The sequence below is a fragment of the Panulirus ornatus genome, chromosome 12, assembly GCF_036320965.1.
Source record: "Panulirus ornatus isolate Po-2019 chromosome 12, ASM3632096v1, whole genome shotgun sequence".
Lineage (NCBI taxonomy): Eukaryota > Metazoa > Arthropoda > Malacostraca > Decapoda > Palinuridae > Panulirus > Panulirus ornatus.
The window spans coordinates 22704702-22725748 of record NC_092235.1 but is presented as its reverse complement, the minus strand read 5'-3'; the positions used below and the strand labels follow the sequence as shown (position 1 = coordinate 22725748).

General features: G+C 40.3%; 1 protein-coding gene across 3 annotated transcripts; it reads right to left on the bottom strand.

Moving 5' to 3' along the window:
• Nucleotides 1–1558: 1558 nt before the first annotated feature.
• Nucleotides 1559–19896, bottom strand: LOC139751857 (uncharacterized). 3 transcript variants are annotated; one of them, XM_071667496.1, is made up of 4 exons: nucleotides 19737–19896; nucleotides 12963–13112; nucleotides 12215–12311; nucleotides 1559–3020 (listed from the first exon to the last, which is right to left on the bottom strand). In XM_071667496.1, exons 1-4 carry the CDS (start codon nucleotides 19761–19763, stop codon nucleotides 1915–1917), a joined length of 1380 nt encoding a protein of 459 aa, XP_071523597.1. In that variant the 5' UTR covers nucleotides 19764–19896; the 3' UTR covers nucleotides 1559–1914. The 3 variants fall into 3 exon arrangements, with proteins under 3 accessions (XP_071523597.1, XP_071523595.1, XP_071523596.1); XM_071667494.1 differs by lacking the exon at nucleotides 12963–13112 and having other exon boundaries at nucleotides 19737–19878; XM_071667495.1 differs by lacking the exons at nucleotides 12215–12311; nucleotides 12963–13112; nucleotides 19737–19896 and adding an exon at nucleotides 4900–5062 and having other exon boundaries at nucleotides 1780–3020.
• Between the last annotated feature and the right edge of the window lie 1151 nt (nucleotides 19897–21047).

Genomic DNA, 21047 nt, shown 5'->3' with positions numbered 1-21047 from the left:
TTCATATACCCTGGTTCGGTCCATTGTTAACACATCATCCCCTGTGTAGTATACCACAGCGTTCCAACACTCTATCCCTTGCATGCCTCACACCGTCTAACATGTTCAGGTCCTCAGGAACTTTCAGAGAATCTCAAACACCATCCTTCCACCTCCTTGATTTCTCCCTATACCTTATACCTTTTAACATGTATACCCTATTAGTCATGTCCTCTGTCTCATCCTCAGTGTGTGTTTCACCCTATTTCGACACTTCCATACGTAGTCCTCTTAATTCCACAACTCCCTCATATCCTATAAATTGTTGTTCACTCAACCCCTCCTCACATGTCCAGTCACTTCATTTCGATCTCCTCAATACTCTTCTGTACATTTTCCCTTAAGGCTTATGACAAATGAGCTTTTAAGTTTCACTTCTCAGCTGAGGTAGAGCAGAGGTTTAATGACATTCTATGCTAGCAGAATGAATGGCCACAGTATAAATCTTAATGTACATTACCAAATTCTTGCAAGGTGCACCACGAAATCAAGTGAGCAGTCGGGAATATGGCTTTGCTCATTGATGAACATATGTAGGTTAAAATCTAAATGATGTATCTAGTTTAGTCCTTAACTCTGATGAACATAATCGCTCCATGAACTCAAGCAGGAAACCTCATAGTAAGCAATTCGTAAAGCTTTCCATTGATTGTATTTATTGAATAACATTGTACAGAGTCTTTCTGGGAAATGAGGTATACCTTACATACCAGTGGCCTGTGCCTATTATGGCTAAACAAAATACTATGCTAAGCTTTTTGAGTCTGTAGATATAAATTGCTGGGATAATTGGGTATTGATTAGTATAGGTCATCCAGTCAAAAATAATATCATATTTCTAAAATGAATATTAGTTCACTTATGCTAATTACTCTCGTTAGGTTTATGCTTTTGACCTTAAGAAAATTAGCAATCAAATTTCCTGGTGGCTCATTGTTAATTTCAACCGAAAAATCATGAAATGGATGTATCCAACTGCGGATATTTTCATCTATATTCTGGATAAAATAATCATGTGGCATATTTTAGAAATCTTTACTGTTGCAGTTCATTTTAGTAAAACACAGCTGTCCATTAGTCATTGAATTGCACTTCCAACCAGATAAGAAATATTCCATGCTTACGAAATGCTTCCCAACTTGCATTAGAGTTAAATTATAAATACATAATACAAAATGGACATGCAGTTATGATCACAATCACCCATTAAAAGACCACCCTCATACTTTCAGTGTAAGATTTAATTTTGAAAACGGGTGTGTAGCAGTAGGCTTGAGATTTAGTGGACATGTCAGTAATCAAATCTATTAACGTCTCTCTTTAGGATTGCATAAAACAGCGTGTGTGGATAAATGTAGAGTTTTTAATTTATTGTTATTGGCTTCACAAATCTGTCACAGTAAGTGTGAGAGGCTGTTACCTGATAAACTACACATTGGCACAACTTGCTGTGAAATATTTACACAAAAGTGATTCAAAAGCACTCATGTTTTCAAAGTGGATGCAAAAGAAAGTAAAATCAACATACAACCATTTTATTATTTACAACTTGCCAACAACCATTCAAGGGAAGTATAGGACACAAATACTTACAAATTGACATATGTGATATTATACAGTAAAAAACTAATTCTAGTTAGCACGAGTTACAATGTCCATATATAAACATATAGTAGAAGTGGACTAGTGTTGATCTTCACTCTCTTAACGTCCTAGTACTCTAGATAACTGTATGACATTCCTCGTAAGCATCGGGTGGGTAGGCTCTTAAATTAGTAAAGTAAGCTAGGTCATCACTTTCAGCTAACTGAGAGATGCCATTTACTGACTGTACATGCCACACGAAGTGTTCCTCTCCCACTACCTCCCTGGCTGCTAATTGCGGAAGAAGAACCTCTTGAATCTCTGGAGCAGAGTGGGTTTTGGCTCAGGTGTAGGCTCTGCTTCAACTGCTGCTTCAGCCTCAGCTTCTGGTGCTGCTGCTTCAGCTGCTGGTGCTGCTTCAGCTTCAACTGCAGGTGCTGCTTCAGCTTCAGCCGCTGGTGCTGCTTCAGCTTCAGCCGCTGGGGCTGCTTCAGCTTCAGCCGCTGGGGCTGCTTCGGCTTCAGCTGCTGGGGCTGCTTCAGCTTCAGCTGCTGGGGCCGCTTCAGCTTCAGCCACTGGGGCTGCTTCAGCTTCTGCAGCAGGTGCTGCTTCAGCTTCTGCTGCTGGGGCTGCTTCGGCTTCTGCCACTGGGGCTGCTTCGGCTTCTGCCGCTGGGGCTGCTTCAGCTTCTGCTGCTGGGGCTGCTTCAGCCTCTGCCACTGGGGCTGCTTCAGCTTCTGCCGCTGGGGCTGCTTCAGCTTCTGCCGCTGGGGCTGCTTCAGCTTCTGCTGCTGGGGCTGCTTCGGCTTCTGCCACTGGGGCTGCTTCGGCTTCTGGGGCTGCTTCGGCTTCTGCTGCTGGGGCTGCTTCAGCTTCTGCTGCTGGGGCTGCTTCAGCTTCTGCTGCTGGGGCTGCTTCTGTTTCTGCCACTGGGGCTGCTTCGGCTTCTGCCGCAGGTGCTGCTTCTGCTTCTGCAGCTGGGGCTGCTTCGGTTTCTGCAGCTGGTGCTGCTTCTACTTCTGCTGCAGGTGCTGCTTCAGCTTCAGCAGCTGGTGCTGCCTCAGTCTCAGCTGCTGGTGCTGCTTCAGCTTCAGCTACTGGTGCTGCCTCTGTTTCAGCTGCAGGAGCTGCTGCTTCTGCTGGAGTTGCCTCTACTTCAGCTGCTGGTGCAGCTTCTGCTTCAGTGGGTGCAGCTTCCACTTCTGCAGCTGGTGTTGGTTCTGCCGTAGCAGCAGCAGCAGATTCTGCTACTGCTTCACCTGCAGCCTCCTGAATTACAGGTTCTGCAGCTGCTGGTGTTGCCATTGCTTCTACTATGGCTTCTGCTGAAACAGCTGCTTCCACAGCTGGTGCAGCTTCTTTGATAATTTCGTTTGTAACTACTTCTGGTGCAAGATCTGTAAGAGACAAAATTAATATTAATGATTTAATTTGATTTTGTGGGATATTTTGATTCCTTTAAATTAATTACTTATTTGGAGTAATATAAATAAGGTAGACAGGCAAACAAGAGACCCAGACATACACATTCTTGTTTTGTAACCCTGAGACCACTTTAATGGGGCTTCTGTGCCTTCAAGGCTGCATTCCGGAATGTAACCTTTTTCCTCCATTAACAGTGATATAACCACGTCAAGAGAACCTTTTCACTTGCAGTGAAATCACCTGCAAGTGAAATCTAGGAGTCTGATCTTGTCAAGGAACCTTTAAAGCCTTGAAGCTGCAGGAGCTCCAAAAAAGTCAAGGAAACAAATTCCTTAGCATGTACAACAGTTCATCCACTCCACCCTACACTATGCCTCACCTGCCTGATCATCCATTCTATCAAAAACAAACATAACAATTGTAAACCACACAGAATAAGGCCCTCAGAACTATAAATGGCTGCCTCACAGCCACCAACACTCAGCACCTGTGAAGTGAAACAAAAATACTTCCTGTAAATCTCACTTCAAGATGCTCGGCACCTTATTCTTCACAACACCCCTAAACCCCTCCCACCCAAACATGCCTTAAACAGCCCATAAAAAGAATATAACCTTCACACTTGAGCAAATTGAACTCCTCAAACAGATGTGAAAATGATGAATAACATACACATAGTAATAATACAACTAGCACCAAACAAAACCATCCCTATGTCCTCTCAAATTCCACCCCATCAATCATACACCAGACCGAAATTATACTCCCAAGGAATGTATGAGTAACATTTCTTGTCTTCATTGTTCACACCACCCATCTCTGCAAAAAAAGCTTCAACCTACAACAGGACCTGTTATGCCAAACATGTAAATTTCATTGTAAGTCCCATCATGCCCAAGATGCATTTTCCATGTTGACGACATTGGATACTCCTTAACTGATCTGCACACACCTTACACAACACCAACGCACTTCTTGACCTGTGATCCTTACCAGTGGATGTTGCTAAGGTTCATGTGCACTGCAGGGCCTCCAAAGAAGGAATTCCTGGTAAGATAAGAAATATGCAAGAGATACACTTAAGAGTGAACTGGGGTAATGAGGTATACAAGGGGCAATGGACTGAATCAGAGCATATGAAGCAGCCAGGGGAACCATGGAGAGGTCTCTGATGCCTAGTTGTGGATAGGGGTCTATGGTTTCACTGCATTGCACAAGATAGCTAAAGAATGGATGTGAGCACATGAGGCCATTTCTTCATTTGGTCAAGGTACATCCTGCTGTGGGAAACTGCAAATGAGAATGGGGAAAAAAAGCATGTGAAATGTCTGGGGTAAACCATGGAAAGGTCTGTGGGGCCTAGATGTGGATTGGGAGCTGTGGTTTTTCGTGCATTTCACATGAAAGCTAGGGACTGAGTGTGAATGAATGTGGCCTTTTTTGTTTGTTTTCTTGCCGTTACCTCACGGAAGCAGGGGGTAGCAATGCTGTTTCCTGTGGGGCAGTGTAGTGCCAGGAATGGATGAAGGCAAGCAAGTATAAATATGTTCATGTGTATATATGTATATGTATGTGTATGTATGTATATGTTGATATGTATGTGGGCGTTTATGTATATATGTGTGTATATGAGTGGATGGGCCATTCTTCATCTGTTTCCTGGCACTACCTCACTGGCACAGGAAATTGATTAAGTATAATAACAATGATAGTCTTTCTATGAGTATGTATATGTTAATATGTATATGTATGTGTATGTGTGTGTATGGGCATTTATGTATATATGAGTGGTTGGGCCATTCTTCCTCTGTTTCCTAAGTACGCACTTTCACAGAACACATATTGCCCTACCTCTCTCTGCCATGCCCATTTCTCGGTATCCAAAGCACTCTATTTCTTCCATGTTCTTCACATTCAGATGTACTTTTTTCATTAACTTTCAACTTGTTTCAAACACCAGCTTCTGTAGTTTCTAATTCCTAATTCAAGTCTGAACCCAGAGCCATGTCATCTGCAGACAGCAACTGTCACCTCAAAGCATTCTGTAAAACTGATCCTCTCTCCAGGACTGTAGTATCTGCCTCCCTGACCACTCCAACCATATAAAGACTAAACAGCCAATGTGACATCACACACTCTTAATGCTGATCCACCTTCACCTGGAACTACTCCCCTTCTCCTTACCAACTCACACGTCCACCTTTCTCTCCTAATAAAGACTTCTCACAACAACTTGTAATATTCTTCCCATAACTTATATTTATTTCATAGTACATTCTACAAGACATCTTTGTAAACTATCAAGAAGAAAAGGAAAGAAATTAATTACCCACAAAACAGTGGCACCAGATTTAAGTTAGGTAAAAAAAAAAAAAAATCCTCTCAAAACACTTATTGGCACCAGATATAAGTTAGGTAAAAAAAAATTCTCTCTCTCTCTCTCTCTCTCTCTCTCTCTCTCTCTCTCTCTCTCTCTCTCTCTCTCTAGCTGTCATGTGCATGCACCAAAACCACAGTTCCCTTTCCACAACCAGGCCCCACCGACCTTTGCCATAGTTCTGCCCACTAACAGCACATTGACCCCTGCATAAAACATTGCTCCAATTCAAATCTATCCCGAGCATGCTTATCACACTTTTGCATGTTTAGGCACTGATTGCTCAAAATCTTTGTCACTCCATCCTTCCATCTCCAACTTGGTTTCCCAATTTTCCTTGTCCCCTTCACTTCTGAAACATATATCCTATTTGTCAACCATTCCTCACTCATTCTCTCCATATATCCAAATTACTTCAGCATATCCTCTTCAGCTTCCTGGTAAGTTGTATGAGAGGGTAGTGATTGAGAGGGTGAAGCCATGTACAGAGCATCAGATTGGGGAAGTGCTGTGTGGTTTTAGAAGTGGTAAGAGGATGTGTGGATCAAGAGTTTACTTTGATGAATATATGTGAGAAATACTTGGAAAAACGGATGGATGCGTATGTGGCACTTATGGATTTGAAGAAGGCATACAATAGGGTTGATAGAGATGCTCTGTGCGAGGTAAGGTGCTAGAAGCAGTGATAAGTTTCTATCAAGGGTGTAAGGCATGTGTATGAGAGGGGAGTGATTGGTTCCCAGTGAAGGTCAGTCTGTGGCAGGGGTGTGTGATGTCACCATGGTTGTTTACTTTGTTTATGGATGGGGTGCTTAGGGAGGTAAATGCAAGAGTTTTGGAGATAGAGGTGAGTATGCAGTCTGTTGGGGATGAGAGGGCCTGGGAAGTGAGTCAATTATGGTTCACTGATGATACAGCACTGCTGGCTAATTCAAGTGAGAAACTGCAAAAGTTGGTGACTGAGTCTGGAAATATGTATGAAGCGAGAAAGTTGAGAGTAAATGAGAATAAGAGCATGGATTGAAGGGCAAGTTGATTGGGATGTGAGTTTGAATGAAGAAAAACTGGAGGAAGTGAAGTGTTTTAGATATCTGGGAGTGGACTTGGCAGCAAATTGAACCGTGGAAGCAGAAATGAGTCATAGGGTGGGGGAGGGAGCGAAGGTTCTGGGAGCGATGAAGAATGTGTAGAAAGAGAGAACATCATCTCGGACAGCAAAAATGGGTATGTTTGAAAGAATAGTAGTTCCAACTATATTATATGGTTCCAAAGCATGGGCTATAGATAGAGTTATACGGATGATGGTGGATGTGTTGGAAATGAAATGTTTGAGGACAATATTTGGTGTGAGGTGGTTTGATCAAGTAAATGATGAAAGGGTAAGAAAGATGTGTGGAAATAAAAAGTGTGGTTGAGAGAGCAGAAGAGGGTGTGTTGAAATGGTTTGGACATATGGAGAGAATGAGTGAAAAAAGGTTGACAGAGAGGATATATGTGTCAGAAGTTGAGGGAACAAGGAGAAGCAGGAGACCCAACAAGAGGTGGGAAGATGAGGTCAAAAGGTTTTAAGCAATCAGGGCCTGAACATGCAGGAAGGTGAAAGGTGTGCTGGGAATACAGTGAACTGGAATGATGTGGTGTACTGGAGTCAATGTGCTTTCAGTGAACTGAACCAGGGAATGTGAAATGTTTGGGGTAAACCATGTAAAGGTCTGTGGGTCATGGATGTAGATAGGGAGCTGTGGTTTCAGTGCATTACACATGACAGCTAGAGACTGAGTGGATGTGGCCTTTTTGTCTGATTCTTGGCACGACCTCACTGACGCAGGGGGTGGCGATGCTCTTTCCTACTGGAAGGAGTGGCACTGGGAATGGACGAAGGCAAGTAAGTATGGATATGTACATGTGTATATATGTATATGTATGTATGTGTTAACATGTATATGTGCATATGCATGTATATGAGTGGATAGATCTTTCCATGTCTGTTTCCTGGAGCTACCTTGCTGATGCAGTAAGCAGCAATCTCTCTCTCTCTCTCTCTCTCTCTCTCTCTCTCTCTCTCTCTCTATATATATATATATATATATATATATATATATATATATATATATATATATATACACTCCCTCAAAACTCTTATTGGTGCCATATTTAAACAAAAAAAGAATCCCAAAGCATCCTCAACAAACACTTCATCCAATCCACCCTAAACTATGCCTCTCCTGTGTTGTTGCCCACCCTCTCAAAAGCATATACAACAAAGGTGCAAACCCACAAAATAGAGCACTATGTCACTGCTGCATAGTGACACTAAATACTTAACACCTACACAAGGAAACAAAGATCCTACTGGTACAATCCTACCTCAACATACTTGGCACTCCATTCTTTGAAACAACACAAGAACACTCACTTTCAAATCAGTCCATAACTCACCACAAACCCCTAAATGGAAATAAAATGCTTTCCCATCTCACACTTCAATAATTTATACAGACAGATCCTACCCATCCAGCTTATAAAATTTACAAACAATATATAAAACCTAAATGACAGTAAGCGCTAAACAACTGCCCTCCTAACTCAGTCTTCAATGCCATTCCTCCAAACATACACACATCTGAAACAAAATTCCAAAAAATACATTAATTATACTTCTCATCTATGTTCGGAACATCAACTATCCCTATAACATCCATCTGACACCAAATTCACAGAAATACACAAATTATACTTCTCGTCTATGTTCTGGACATCATCCATCCCTAAAACATTATAATCACTAATTCAGAATATCTTGAGGCCCTTCCTTCATGTCCACAATGAATACACTAAGCTACTACTGCTCAATTGTCATGCGCTTTCCCCTTGTACACAGTATCGCAACAGTTTATGACCTTTGGTCCCAGCCAGTGGATGTGGTAGGTCTCCTGAGCACTGCAGAAACCCTATATAAGATAAAAGGTATTCCTGGGGCAGCAGGCAAGTATATATCTACCTTCCTTTACCAGGATCCCCTTCTGAGAGATTCCAGCAGAACCTCAGAAAACCAGCCAACCCAATGGATGGAACCACAGGCCATGGAGTGTGGCGATCTGTGTAGAGTATGTCTTTGATAGGTGAGCACAAGAGCAAATAGCCACCTCTGGCAAAGCTGTATCATCAGTGAATGGAAAGGAGAACACTCTTGTCAAGAAATCTGTCTCCAAAGGAGTACATTTTTTCCCCTGCTCCTGCAAGGAGTGCAGTCCCATAAAGGGGGGTCCTGGGATTATAAAATAATAAGAGACTGAACCAAAGTACACAAAGGAGTTGAAGGAACCATTGAAAGGTCTGTGAGGCCCAGTTGTGGAAAACGAGCTCTGGTCTCAATGCACGATACGTGACAGCTGTTGTGTGGATGGGCTTGAATGAGGAAATTCTGAGTCTGTTCCTGGCACTACTTCACTACTACAGGAAGTGATTAGCAAATATAAATATTAACACTAATATAAATGGGCATAAATACAACCATGTGCATCATCATTGTAATCATGGTATTTGGTATTCCTTACCAAACGTATCCATACCTGGATGTTCTGAGTACCAGGATAAAGATATCACGTATAAGAGCTAACAAGGTTTATTAGGCACTAGGGCCAAAAAGGAATATAGGCATGATAAACAACATGGAATATAAGTATGGAGATTAATAAGAAATATTAGACTTGGGAACCAATAGGGAATACTAGTCATGGGAACCAATAGAGAATACTAGGCATGGGTACCAACAAGGAATCTTATGCAAAGGGACCAAAGGAGGAATGGCCCATCTTATGCACAGGGACCAAAAGAAGAATGACACATCTTATGCACAGGGGCCAAGAGGAATGACACATGCACAGGGACCAAAAGAGGAATCACACATAAGAACCAACAAGAAATATATGGCATGGGGACGATTAAAAAAAATACCAGCATTAGGCAGGGGGACCAACATGGAAAATTTAACACAGGTATAAGAAAAAAATTTAGTGGGAACAGGGATTAACAAGGTAGACTAGGCATAGGGACTTACAACATATATAGCATGACCAATGACTTTGAGACCAAGACAACAAAGTATGAAGAGGATAATACCTAAGTAAAGAGAGGGCTTAACAAACAACAAAGTAAATTACAATGAACACAAATGAGTCCATGAACTTAACGTGTTACAAGGTTCACAAAACAGGGCGACATGAGTGTGAAACTCTGTCCCTGTAACTCACAACCCATAATCACATACACCCATACACATAACAAAGGACCATGAGGATTAACAACATACATCATGAAGACCACCATAAGACAGCATGAGGACTAATGACATGCCAGAGCATGAAGACCACTGCCAAGAGCATAAAGACATGAGACAAATTGAGGGCTAAGGACATTTAAAGAACATGTAGACCCATGACACACAAGACAGCATGAGGGGCATTGACAAAAAAAACAATGAGGCCTCATGACACAAGAGAGCATGAAGACCCATGACAAAAGGCAGTGTGGGTTCCTACGACATAAGACCATGTTGATCCTTGGTATGAAATGAGGACCAGTGGCATCTGGATGTGGACCCATTACACCAGAGAGCATGAGGACCATTGACAAGAGGGACCTGTAAACCAACAACAAAAGACCAACAACACAAGATAGCAGACAGACACACAGTATAGACAACAACAAAACAACTTGATAAGGACAACAACAACAATAACACTTGGACCGACCAAACTCAGTACAACGATCAACATGAAACCATCACGCCAGAAAAAGGGTCAGTCGCATAAACCACAACAGACTACAAAAAAAAATTACCAGCATTATACGAGAGCAAAAGACCAGCACCATGAGAGCATACAACATAGCACCATTACCTGTGACCACAAGAACTAATACATACGTGTGGACGGACGACAAAGCATGGTATAAAAACTTGTAACAATGGAGACATGAGGACCAACAACATAAGAATAATAGACCAAGAACATATACAACATCAACAACATAGGAATAATAGACTAACAATATATACATCAACAACATAGGAATAATAGACTAACAACATATACAACATGAACAACAGAGGAATAATAGACTAACAACATATACATCAACAACATAGGAATAATAGACTAACAATATATACACATCAACAACATAGGAATAATAGACTAACAACATATACAACATCAACAACATAGGAATAATAGACTAACAATATATACAACATCAGCAACATAGGAATAATAGACTAACAACATATACATCAACAACATAGGAATAATAGACTAACAACATATACACCATGAAACAACATAGGAATAATAGACTAACAACATATAGAACATCAACAACATAGGAATAATAGACTAACAACATATACATCAACAACATAGGAATAATAGACTAACAACATATACAACATCAACAACAGGAATAATAGACTAACAACATATACAACATCAACAACATAGGAATAATAGACTAACAACATATACAACATCAACAACATAGGAATAATAGACTAAAACAACATATACAACATCAACAACATAGGAATAATAGAATAACAACATCAACAACATAGGAATAATAGACTAACATACACACCATGAAACAAATTCAGAGGGAAATTTAAACCAGGAACAAGAATATGAGGACCAACAACACTTAAAAAGAACATGAAGGCCATTGAAAGTGAGGGCAAGAGGGTGTACCACAATATGGCAAAAGGGGGAAGCCCAAAAAAAAGACCATCAGTATTGACATGGGAAGATAAAAAGAGGTCAAGTATCATAGCATATTAAGTTCGATGCTGGTGTCTCTTGTGAACTCCAACCTAGTCCAAGTCGTACTTCCGAAACGCAGTTCGCTGTGAATGCCACAGATAATTATGTACGCTCCGAATGAGAGAGAGAGAGAGAGAGAGAGAGAGAGAGAGAGAGAGAGAGAGAGAGAGAGAGAGAGAGATTACAAAAGAAAGAAAATAAAATCGATTCCAGATTCCCCGTCGAATCTCTTATTCACGAAGACCTTATAGATTAGCATGGCTTACGACGAAGAACAGAAGGGTTGGCGCGCTAGCACGCCAACAAAGGAATAATAGTCCAGGGGAGCCAATTGACACCTCCGAAAACATACAACTTAATGTACAATTCTTTAAAAAAAATAATAATAATAATAATAATACAAACTATAACACGACCAGTGCTATACCAGGGCGCCACACGATGCGGTCGCATCCGCTGACGTAACCCTTGGGATTTGTATATATATATATATATATATATATATATATATATATATATATATATATATATATATTGTTATTTTATGTGTGGCGAGGTGGCGATGGGAATGAATAAAGGCAGACAGTATGAATTATGTACGTGTATATATGTATATGTCTGTGTGTGTATATATGTATGTATATACATGTGTATGTGGGTGGGTTGGGCCATTCTTTCGTCTGTTTTCCTTGCGCTATGAATTATGTACGTGTATATATGTATATGTCTGTGTGTGTATATGTATATGTTGAGATGTATATGTATGTATATTTGCGTGTGTGGACGTGTATGTATATACATGTGTATGTGGGTGGGTTGGGCCATTCTTTCGTCTGTTTTCGTTGCGCTAACTCGCTAACGCGGGAGACAGCGACAAAACAAAATTAATAAATATATATATATATATATATATATATATATATATATATATATATATATATATATATATATATATATGGAGTCGGGGTCTTACCTGGTGGGGGAACAGCTTCGGCAGGCGTCGCACTCGCCGTGATCTCTGGAGGCAGGTGTTCGAACAGAGCTGGGCTGCCGTGGATAGTCCGTGTGTGCTGTGGGGCAAGAGAGGCTTTACCTTTCTGAACACGGTGTGCGCGTGCGTGCTGCGTGTCTGTCTGTGTGTGTTAGAGTGCGTGCTGCGTGTGTGTGAGTGTGTGTTAGTGTGCGTGCGTGCTGTGTTTCTGTGTGTGTGTGTGTGTGTGTTAGTGTGCGTGAGTGCTGTGTTTCTGTGTGTGTGTGTGTGTGTGTTAGTGTGCGTGCGTGCTGCGTGTCTGTGTGTGTGTTAGTATGCGTGCGTGCGTGCTGAGTGGCTGTGTGTGTGTGTGTGTTAGTGTACGTGCTGCGTGTGTCTGTGTGTGGGTGTGTTAGTATGCGTGCGTGCGTGCTGAGTGTCTGTGTGTGTGTGTGTGTGTGTTAGTGCGCGTGCGTGCGTGCTGCGCAAGTCTGTCTGTGTGTGTTAGTGTGCGTGCGTGCGTGCTGCGTGTCTGTCTGTCTGTCTGTTAGTGTACGTGCGTACGTGCATGTCAGTTCTGTGTTCACGTGTGGGGCACGCATGCTGGGCGTCATAAATTTCATTCAGATATCTACACATTCTCAGAACCAAGCACAAACCAATTTATTAACCACACAAGCTACTATTTTTTTTTGTTCCATAATATTCAGCTGCTTTTATTTATTCTTTTTTTTTTTTAAAGAGACAATACCTGAGATGAAGCAAAGTAGGTGGCTGGGGTGGGTAAGGAGTTGGAAGTGTTGACAGTGTGGGCGGTGGTGGGCGGCCTGGGTAGGGCGGTGGTCGTGAGTGTGCCATAAGTGCGGGAGGCACGACCAAACACTGCGGCTACACGCCCTTGCTGCACCGAGAGGAAGAAGGGGGGAAAACACACGTCAGAACTGGTCACTTGTGTCTCCCTCCGTCACGTTCTCTAGCGTGACAGGTTTTTTTGTTTGTTTGTATTTGTTGTTCACTTCAAACATCAGCTTATCTCGCATTTATGAGTTACGTTATAGCAAAAAAAAACTATGACAAAAGTATTATAGCCAAGTTACTCGAATCTAGATCATGTAACGACTAAAAAGTTTAATCTTTTATCGGGTTTACTTTATGATATATATATATATATATATATATATATATATATATATATATATATATAGGAAAAGATCACAAATTTGCGCGTGATCAAGATATTCCTATGAGTCCACGGGGAAAATGAAACGCGATAAGTTCCCAAGTGCACTTTCGTGTAATAATCACATCATCAGGGGAGACACAAGAGAGAAGTATAACAGTCAGTTGATATACATCGAGGAGACGAAGCTAGGACGCCATGTATATCAACTGACTTATATTTCTCTCTTGTGTCTCCCCTGATGATGTGATTATTAAACGAAAGTGCACTTGGGAACTTATCGTGTTTCATTTTCCCCGTGGACTCATAGGAATATATATATATATATATATATATATATATATATATATATATATATATATATATATATATATATATAATGTCCATCGCTGGCACAAGAAACTTTTAAATACTGACAAAAAAAAATCGAAAATAAAGTATTTTATCAAATCTATTTTTAGTAATAAAAAAAAACAATCACATCCGTTTTAACTCCAAACAGCAAAGGTATTAGTAATGAAGAAATTAGTTTTAAAAACCAAACAACTCAAGAATTCTGTAAATTTCAAATGAACATCAAACTAATATCATCACACCGTGCATTTGGAACCTAATCCTTATGGATGAACCATATAAATCATCATAGGGCCGATAACGATACATATATATATATATATATATATATATATATATATAACGATATATATATATATATATATATATATATATCGTTATATATATATATATATATATATATATATATATATATATATATATATATATATATATATATATATATATTCCTATGAGTCCACGGGACAATCATATGTTTACCAAATGGCGTCCTAGTTACGTCTCTTCGATGTATATCAACTGACTGTTATATTTCTCTCTTGTGTCTCCCCTGATGATGTGATTATTACACGAAAGTGCACTTGGGAACTTTTCGTGTTTCATTTTCCCCGTGGACTCATAGGAATATCTTGATCACGCGCAAAATTGTGATCCTTTCCAGTATATATATATATATATATATATATATATATATATATATATATATATATATATATATATATATATATACTACATACTAAAGCCGGCGGAGTGGTCGACCTACCTGGCCCCCCCATACACCTCTCCCTTGGCCTAACCGACTCATGGTGATAAACACACCGCCATAGCAACAAGAACACCTTCGCCTCCCTATATCCCCCCCTTACAGCACTGGGAGAAAATAACCTAGGCTACCCATGGCCAGACGACGTTTAAAAAAAAGGAAAAAAAGGTGGCTGCATATTGAACCAGGGCCATATTTATATGCGCGTTTAAAAAAAAGGAAAACTATGATAGCAGCAGCAACTCTCCTCTTCTCCTCCCCCTCTCTCTCTCTCTAATCTATCGATCCAAACCTAAGCAAATCTTTGAGAGAAAAAGAATAAATACCGACTGTGATAAGGCTTAGCTAACTAACTCACTAACTCACTCCCTCCTTCCTTCCTCGCCGCTGGGGCAAAGTTCACGTAATGTATGACGTAAAAGACTATGGACGAGTGTCTCCTCCCCCCCAAACACCCCACACCCACCCCAAGGTGTGACCCCGGCCAACGGCCAGTGGACGATAAACAAAGCCTATCCCACACACTCTTGGGGGAGATGTTCCTATATTGACGTGGCTCATTTGGGGTGAACCCAATAGCTTCATGGACGAGAGAAACTCGTCTACTCTGAAGCTTTCATTTCTTTCCAAACAAAAAAAAAGGGGGTAGAGTGGCATGTACGTGTGTGTAAGCTTAATTAGTATATCCATATTGTGGTTCGTTCTTCACACGTAGGCCCCAGGTCTCAACCTGTGTATATATATATATATATATATATATATATATATATATATAAACAGCTTACGCCCGGTACTCGGTTTTAAGACCCAACCCCAAACGGGAGGGTAACACAGCTGGGCCCTGACAGGGAGCCTGCTGGCGAGACCCAATTCACAGAGGTAACATATGTTCTTCGTCAAAGCTTAGGAGGTCTAAACTACGCTGTGTGTATGTGTGACATATATATGTGTGTGTGTGTCGTATATATAATCATATATGTGTGCGCGTGACGTAAATATAATCACACGTATATACACTTCATACGTATGCATTACGCAGGTGTGTATAGACGTGGGCTAATTGTCCCGTCGCCCTTCGCCCCCCCCCCCGTCTACCACTAACAACGGGAGGGTTTTCGTTTTGTCCTTTAGGTGGAACGTGTAACACAAAACGCTGCTCTGGGCACTTCGCCTCGAAAGGCAGAAACGAGTTTGTATCGTCACACAGCGTGCCTCGAGCAACGCCAACGCTGTTATACACGAAGCTGATGTATCAGGTAACCAAACTCACCCAGCCAGTTACCCCCCCCTCCAAAAAAAACACTCGTCACAGACGATAAAAATCATATATGTCACTGTTGTAAACTATAAGTAAGGCCTGTCCCATATATTATACGAGTGGTAGGGACACTTCTAGCATAGATGCTATCAAAATCCAGACATTAAGACTCACAGACGTAAATTTTTTGGTCTTTTGGCGAACGCTGCAAGTCTATTATTAGATAAAATTATATATATATATATATATATATATATATATATATATATATATATATATATATATATATATATATATATATGCGCGCGCGCAACCTATCCTAGGACATCCACAAGAAACTCCAACTGGAAAATTTCAATAGCCATATTCAGACTGGTTCGTTGATAACAATAATATCCCACATACTAGAAAACTACTCAACAAGCGGAAGAGAAAACCTATTAAAAAAAAAAACCCAAAAGGCAGCTTTTATCCAACTCTATATATAAGACAGTATCAATAACGTCATACGTTCAAAAGCGGTACACTAACATTACTCAAAACTATGAGAGAAAAAACAAGAGGATTTGGTTGGTTTTTTTTTTACGCTAAATGGCTTATCTACTTTTACAGAAGCACATGAAAACCCACGACCCCCCCCAACACCAAAACATCACAGCACCATCTTTGGAGTGTCACACAAGCCCGTTGGTTTGTTATTATTATCATTATTATAATAATAATAATATTAAGCATCAATTCTTGTGTGGCAACAAAGTTTCACTTTCAACTATGGTGGGGCAGCAAGATGTATTGTGGAGGTTTGGGTGGAGGGAGGGAGGGATAAAGACGCGTTGGTGATCCATGGCAGGGTAGTTAAAGGGTAGTTAACTAAAAAGCGCCTCGAATTACGATGGGATATATGGGACGCCCTCTACCTTAATTAGCGCACGGGAGAACGTGGGAAAAGGAGTAAAAGTAGGCAAGTAAGTGGACCAGGTGTGTGGGGGGAAAAGGAAAGGGTTACAAGGAATGGTGAAGTGTGGAAGAGTAAGGAAGGAGAAATGTGTGTGTGTATGTGTGTATATATATATATATATAATAGATTCACTCCCAGCCACCGTCGCGTTTCTCCTAGTTTCTGATCACACGTACAACACAGGTAATGGCACACATACTACTCATCCTACACCCACACTGGAAAACTGCATAATTCTATAGAATGTGAGCTGTTCAAAAGCCGAACTGTGGAATACAATACTCTATACATAGCTGTCAATATATCCTACGATAATATTCTACAGTACATATAGCTTTTTTTTTTAAATAAAAAAATGATACGAATCAAAATTACATCAAGCTTGAAAAGCAGAAATTGCGCCGATGAAGTCTTAACTTTCTCTAGAAAGAAAAAAAAAATAGGAAAAAAAATTTTGAAAGCTTATTCTATTCTTGTAATTTAGAACTGTGATTTGAGAATTTGATTTGAGAATATCACTGAAATTGACCAGTTGGAGTTCATCCTAGCGCTAAGCAATGCATGTACACTGTACACAGCTAATACTTTGGTCCTACTGGGGAAGAAAAAAAAAAAATAACCCAAGTTTCTTCTCAATTAATTTCTAGGTCCCCCCCCCCCCCACCCCCTTTGCTCATTTACATGTAAACTACATGTAAACCTAAGCCATCACTTTAAGAGTCTAAAGCTTTAAGCTCCGAAATTAGATTCAGAACTCGATATGACTTGCTTTTTCTCTTTGTGTATCCTAAAGTATATACACACTAGGAAATGTATATATATATAAAGTTTGAATAACTAATTGACATTGAAGGCAAACCCGCCATGTTAAAATCTACCACAACACTATAGACAGCTGGTGCCCCGTTAATGTCTACTAAGATAATCAGGATAAGGAGTTTACAGCTGGTTACCTAATGAAGTAATATTAACCTTTCTATTAAATTAAATGTCTGGGTTTAAATTCTCTTAAAGTGTACCATTGAATTCCTCATCTTTCAAAATTCTGAGCTGGGTCTTTTTTTTCCCCCTGCTTTTTCTTTTCGTAATGTTCTTCATCCTATATTAGAATCGTGGGTTTGCAATTTTCTCTTCACTGCATTTTTAAAGTAATTAAAAATCTCGTCCACCTTTGTTCTGTACACCTTGAGCTGTAGAACAACCATGTTGTGAGATCATAATTAACTGTGATTACATGTAACTAATTCCTGTTTCCCGTTACCTCCTCACCACCTGTTCTACAGTAAATGCTTTAACGTAAGCCACTATAAAGCGAATTGTAAAGGGTAGGGGAAAGCAAAGCCATATTAAAAACTTTTCTCTTAAACGGCCCGCAATTTTCATCTATATCTACACCGATTCCAGCCATATAGGTACGTATATATTTCGGTTTCCTTACGACGACACGCAAGCTTACGACAATATATAAAGTACCTTATGGTAAGGCGTCTCGACCTATGACTCATGTTTGTGCTACAAGTTGAAATTCTCAAAATAAAATAAGAGGGAAGGGGGGAGTAGTACGATACTAAAAGCATAGTTTCATTTTACTCCCCTATGAGACCGGGTATCGTTATATCACTCACGGTATATTAGTGAAACCGTGGATGTGTGTTGGGGGTCTATGGCTGAATTGCCTAAGTAATCTAATAATACAAGGGTTAAAAGCCACCATTTTCTCGCCATCGTCGAACCTCCTGAGCAGGACCATCTGAGTGACGTCATAGTCGCAGTTGCTAGAAACTTCAATGACACTTGTCTGTACTTCTCTTTAAGAACACTTCTAAAATATCGGCCGCAATGGAGGGCTTTTCAGAGAAAAAAAATTATGAATGACTCCCAATAACACTTGTTTCAGAAAAAGGAGTATCCCTGGCACCATTAACTTGCCTCAAAAAATATTTATATACACAAACTAAATTTAGCAGATGCCGCAACCATGCCATTCCTTGACTTACACGGGACATCTAAACTACTCTCCCCCCCTCACCCTCCTCCTCCTCCTCCTACCACCTCACCAACCACAAGAGCTAACCTTCCATTGTTGATCCCAGGAGACCCAGTTCCCACCAGAATTTCAGACACCCAATCAATTCAGCCTCGAAATGGCGTTACCTAATACTCCCCCACGGAGAGTACCTTACCCACGCCTTAACACATATTTCTCCAGCCGGCATACTCCTCTCTTCCAACTAGAATAATTTGTCCTTAAAACACACTTAGAGCCAGAACCTATTCACTACATGTTACCCACCATTAAAGAAGGAGAGAATATATATTAAAACTCGACCATGAACCCAAAGCGTAGGTATAGGGCAATAAGGGCCCACACAGAGGGCAACATTTTCACTCTTACCATTTGGCATTTTATTTTCTTTTTCTTTTTTCCAAAACATTTCACCACCCACAACCGTCTACACTACAACAGTCCATCTTACAAGAATAGAAGCCATCGAAGTATATGAAATGAAAGTCTTAAAAAAAAATAATAATAACACTAAGCATGAAGCCAAAATTAATTTGAAAATCCTCCATTCTCTGAAGCCAACACACACACACACACACAGACACACACACAGCTTATATAAGATATATATATTTTTTTTTTTTCTCTAGTTCCTAGCACCAGCTTAAAACGTGCGTCACACACACACACGTGGTAACTCAAAAGATGCATTATCACTTATCACCATACGTTTAGGGTTATTACAAGCTGATTTAAGTTGGGTGATGTCCATAATGTATAAAAAGAAACATTAATAAAATCCAAAAACGGGAGCCAATAGTAGCCAGTCGCTTAGTTTCCATACCGCCATACAAACCATCACCTCAAGCTTTCTTTTAAACGGCACAATTAAACTCTTAAGAAAAGTAGTCTCTAAACTACATTTAAACCCACACAGAGTCCATGAACAGAGCATGCACAGTGCAAGGATAATGGCGTAGGATGGGAGGAGGGTGGGAAAAACTTACCGATACAGTGATGCCAGCTCGGTGCATGGTGAGTGTTGAGCAAGGCGGGTCTGGTCTACAAGTACTGTTGCTAGGACGTATCAGCTGGCCCGAGGTACGACACTCTCTACAACCAACCTCCTCCTCCTCCTCCTCTCCCCTGAAAACCACGAAATTTCGTCTCCTTTTCGATATGAAAGATGAGTATTTTAGGTATTTGATATCTTCGTATGAGAGGTGATAAATTGTGTGTTTGATATATTTGGATTCTATCGTTGGTTATTTTTGTGTTATTACTTTTGACAAAACTTGGCGTCTTGATTCTTTGAGTGTATTTTTTTTTACTTAGTGATTTTGTTTATTTTTTGATTCAACCAGGAATTTATGAATAGTAACATTTTCCTCTGAAGTCGATCATAATTTTACAATTTAAACACAAACATTTCCGTATTTTAGGGCTTGTCCGTCCTTCCCGTTGGCTGCCGTACGATGCCATACGGAAGGCAATACGATTTTTGCATATGTTTTTACACCTACGTACGTAGTAAAATATATTCTTATACCATGATGGTATATATGTACGCTAAGGATATAAGCAAAATGAAGTGTTCCTAATGTTTACAAGAGAGAGGGAGTGTCATAAGCCGAGAACGCCTGGCAAACACGAGTGTTACGTAACGAAGAACCAGGGCATGTCAACCTTATATAACATTTCCTCTATGACTATAGCCAGTTGAGAGATTAAATCGATTCCCTTCCATAGCTTCAGCAAAATCTGCTCTAGATATCCACCTGTGCCTCTTGGGTCCAAGCATTTCAACAGTTGTCGAAACAAGATGCGAAATCATTTTACGTAATAGTACGACCTTCGTAATGCCTGCCTGTTTCATTCCTTACTTCCCATATGTTTCTTTCGGTAGTGGCTTGATGAATCTCTAGGTCACAGCAAACCATAGGCGTTATAGTGATCTAGTCACTCTCAGCGGTGTACAACCATTTTCTCCACCATCTCTTTGTGTCATCTCAATTAAGTTTACGTTGTTTTGTTATCATTGTCCTCCTTTCTCTCGTATTCATCCTCATCAAATACCATATGCTTCCACGTCATCTCCATCATATCCAGTCTGCCATTAGTCCTCCACGTCTCATTAGTTTATTATATATATTTTACATCATTCTCTTCCTTCTTAGTGTGTCCCCTTATCCTCTTTCTCTTTCTTTCTCTCTGTGTTACTGCATTCATCCTACAATGTGTATACAAGGCCCTTCAGTCTCCATATACCCAAGGTCATTCACAATTTAACCTCACACATTCTCTCGCCGTCGACCCAC

What these genes read in the sequence shown, in the direction of transcription:
- LOC139751857 (XM_071667496.1), bottom strand. Translation starts at nt 19,763, where the DNA reads ATGCACCGAGCTGGCATCACTGTATCG. An exon ending in GAGCTGGCATCACTGTATCG is followed by an intron (nt 13,113 to 19,736) that starts GTAAGTTTTTCC and finishes CTCTCGGTGCAG; the next exon opens with CAAGGGCGTGTAGCCGCAGT. An exon ending in CGAAGCTGTTCCCCCACCAG is followed by an intron (nt 3,021 to 12,214) that starts GTAAGACCCCGA and finishes TGTCTCTTACAG; the next exon opens with ATCTTGCACCAGAAGTAGTT.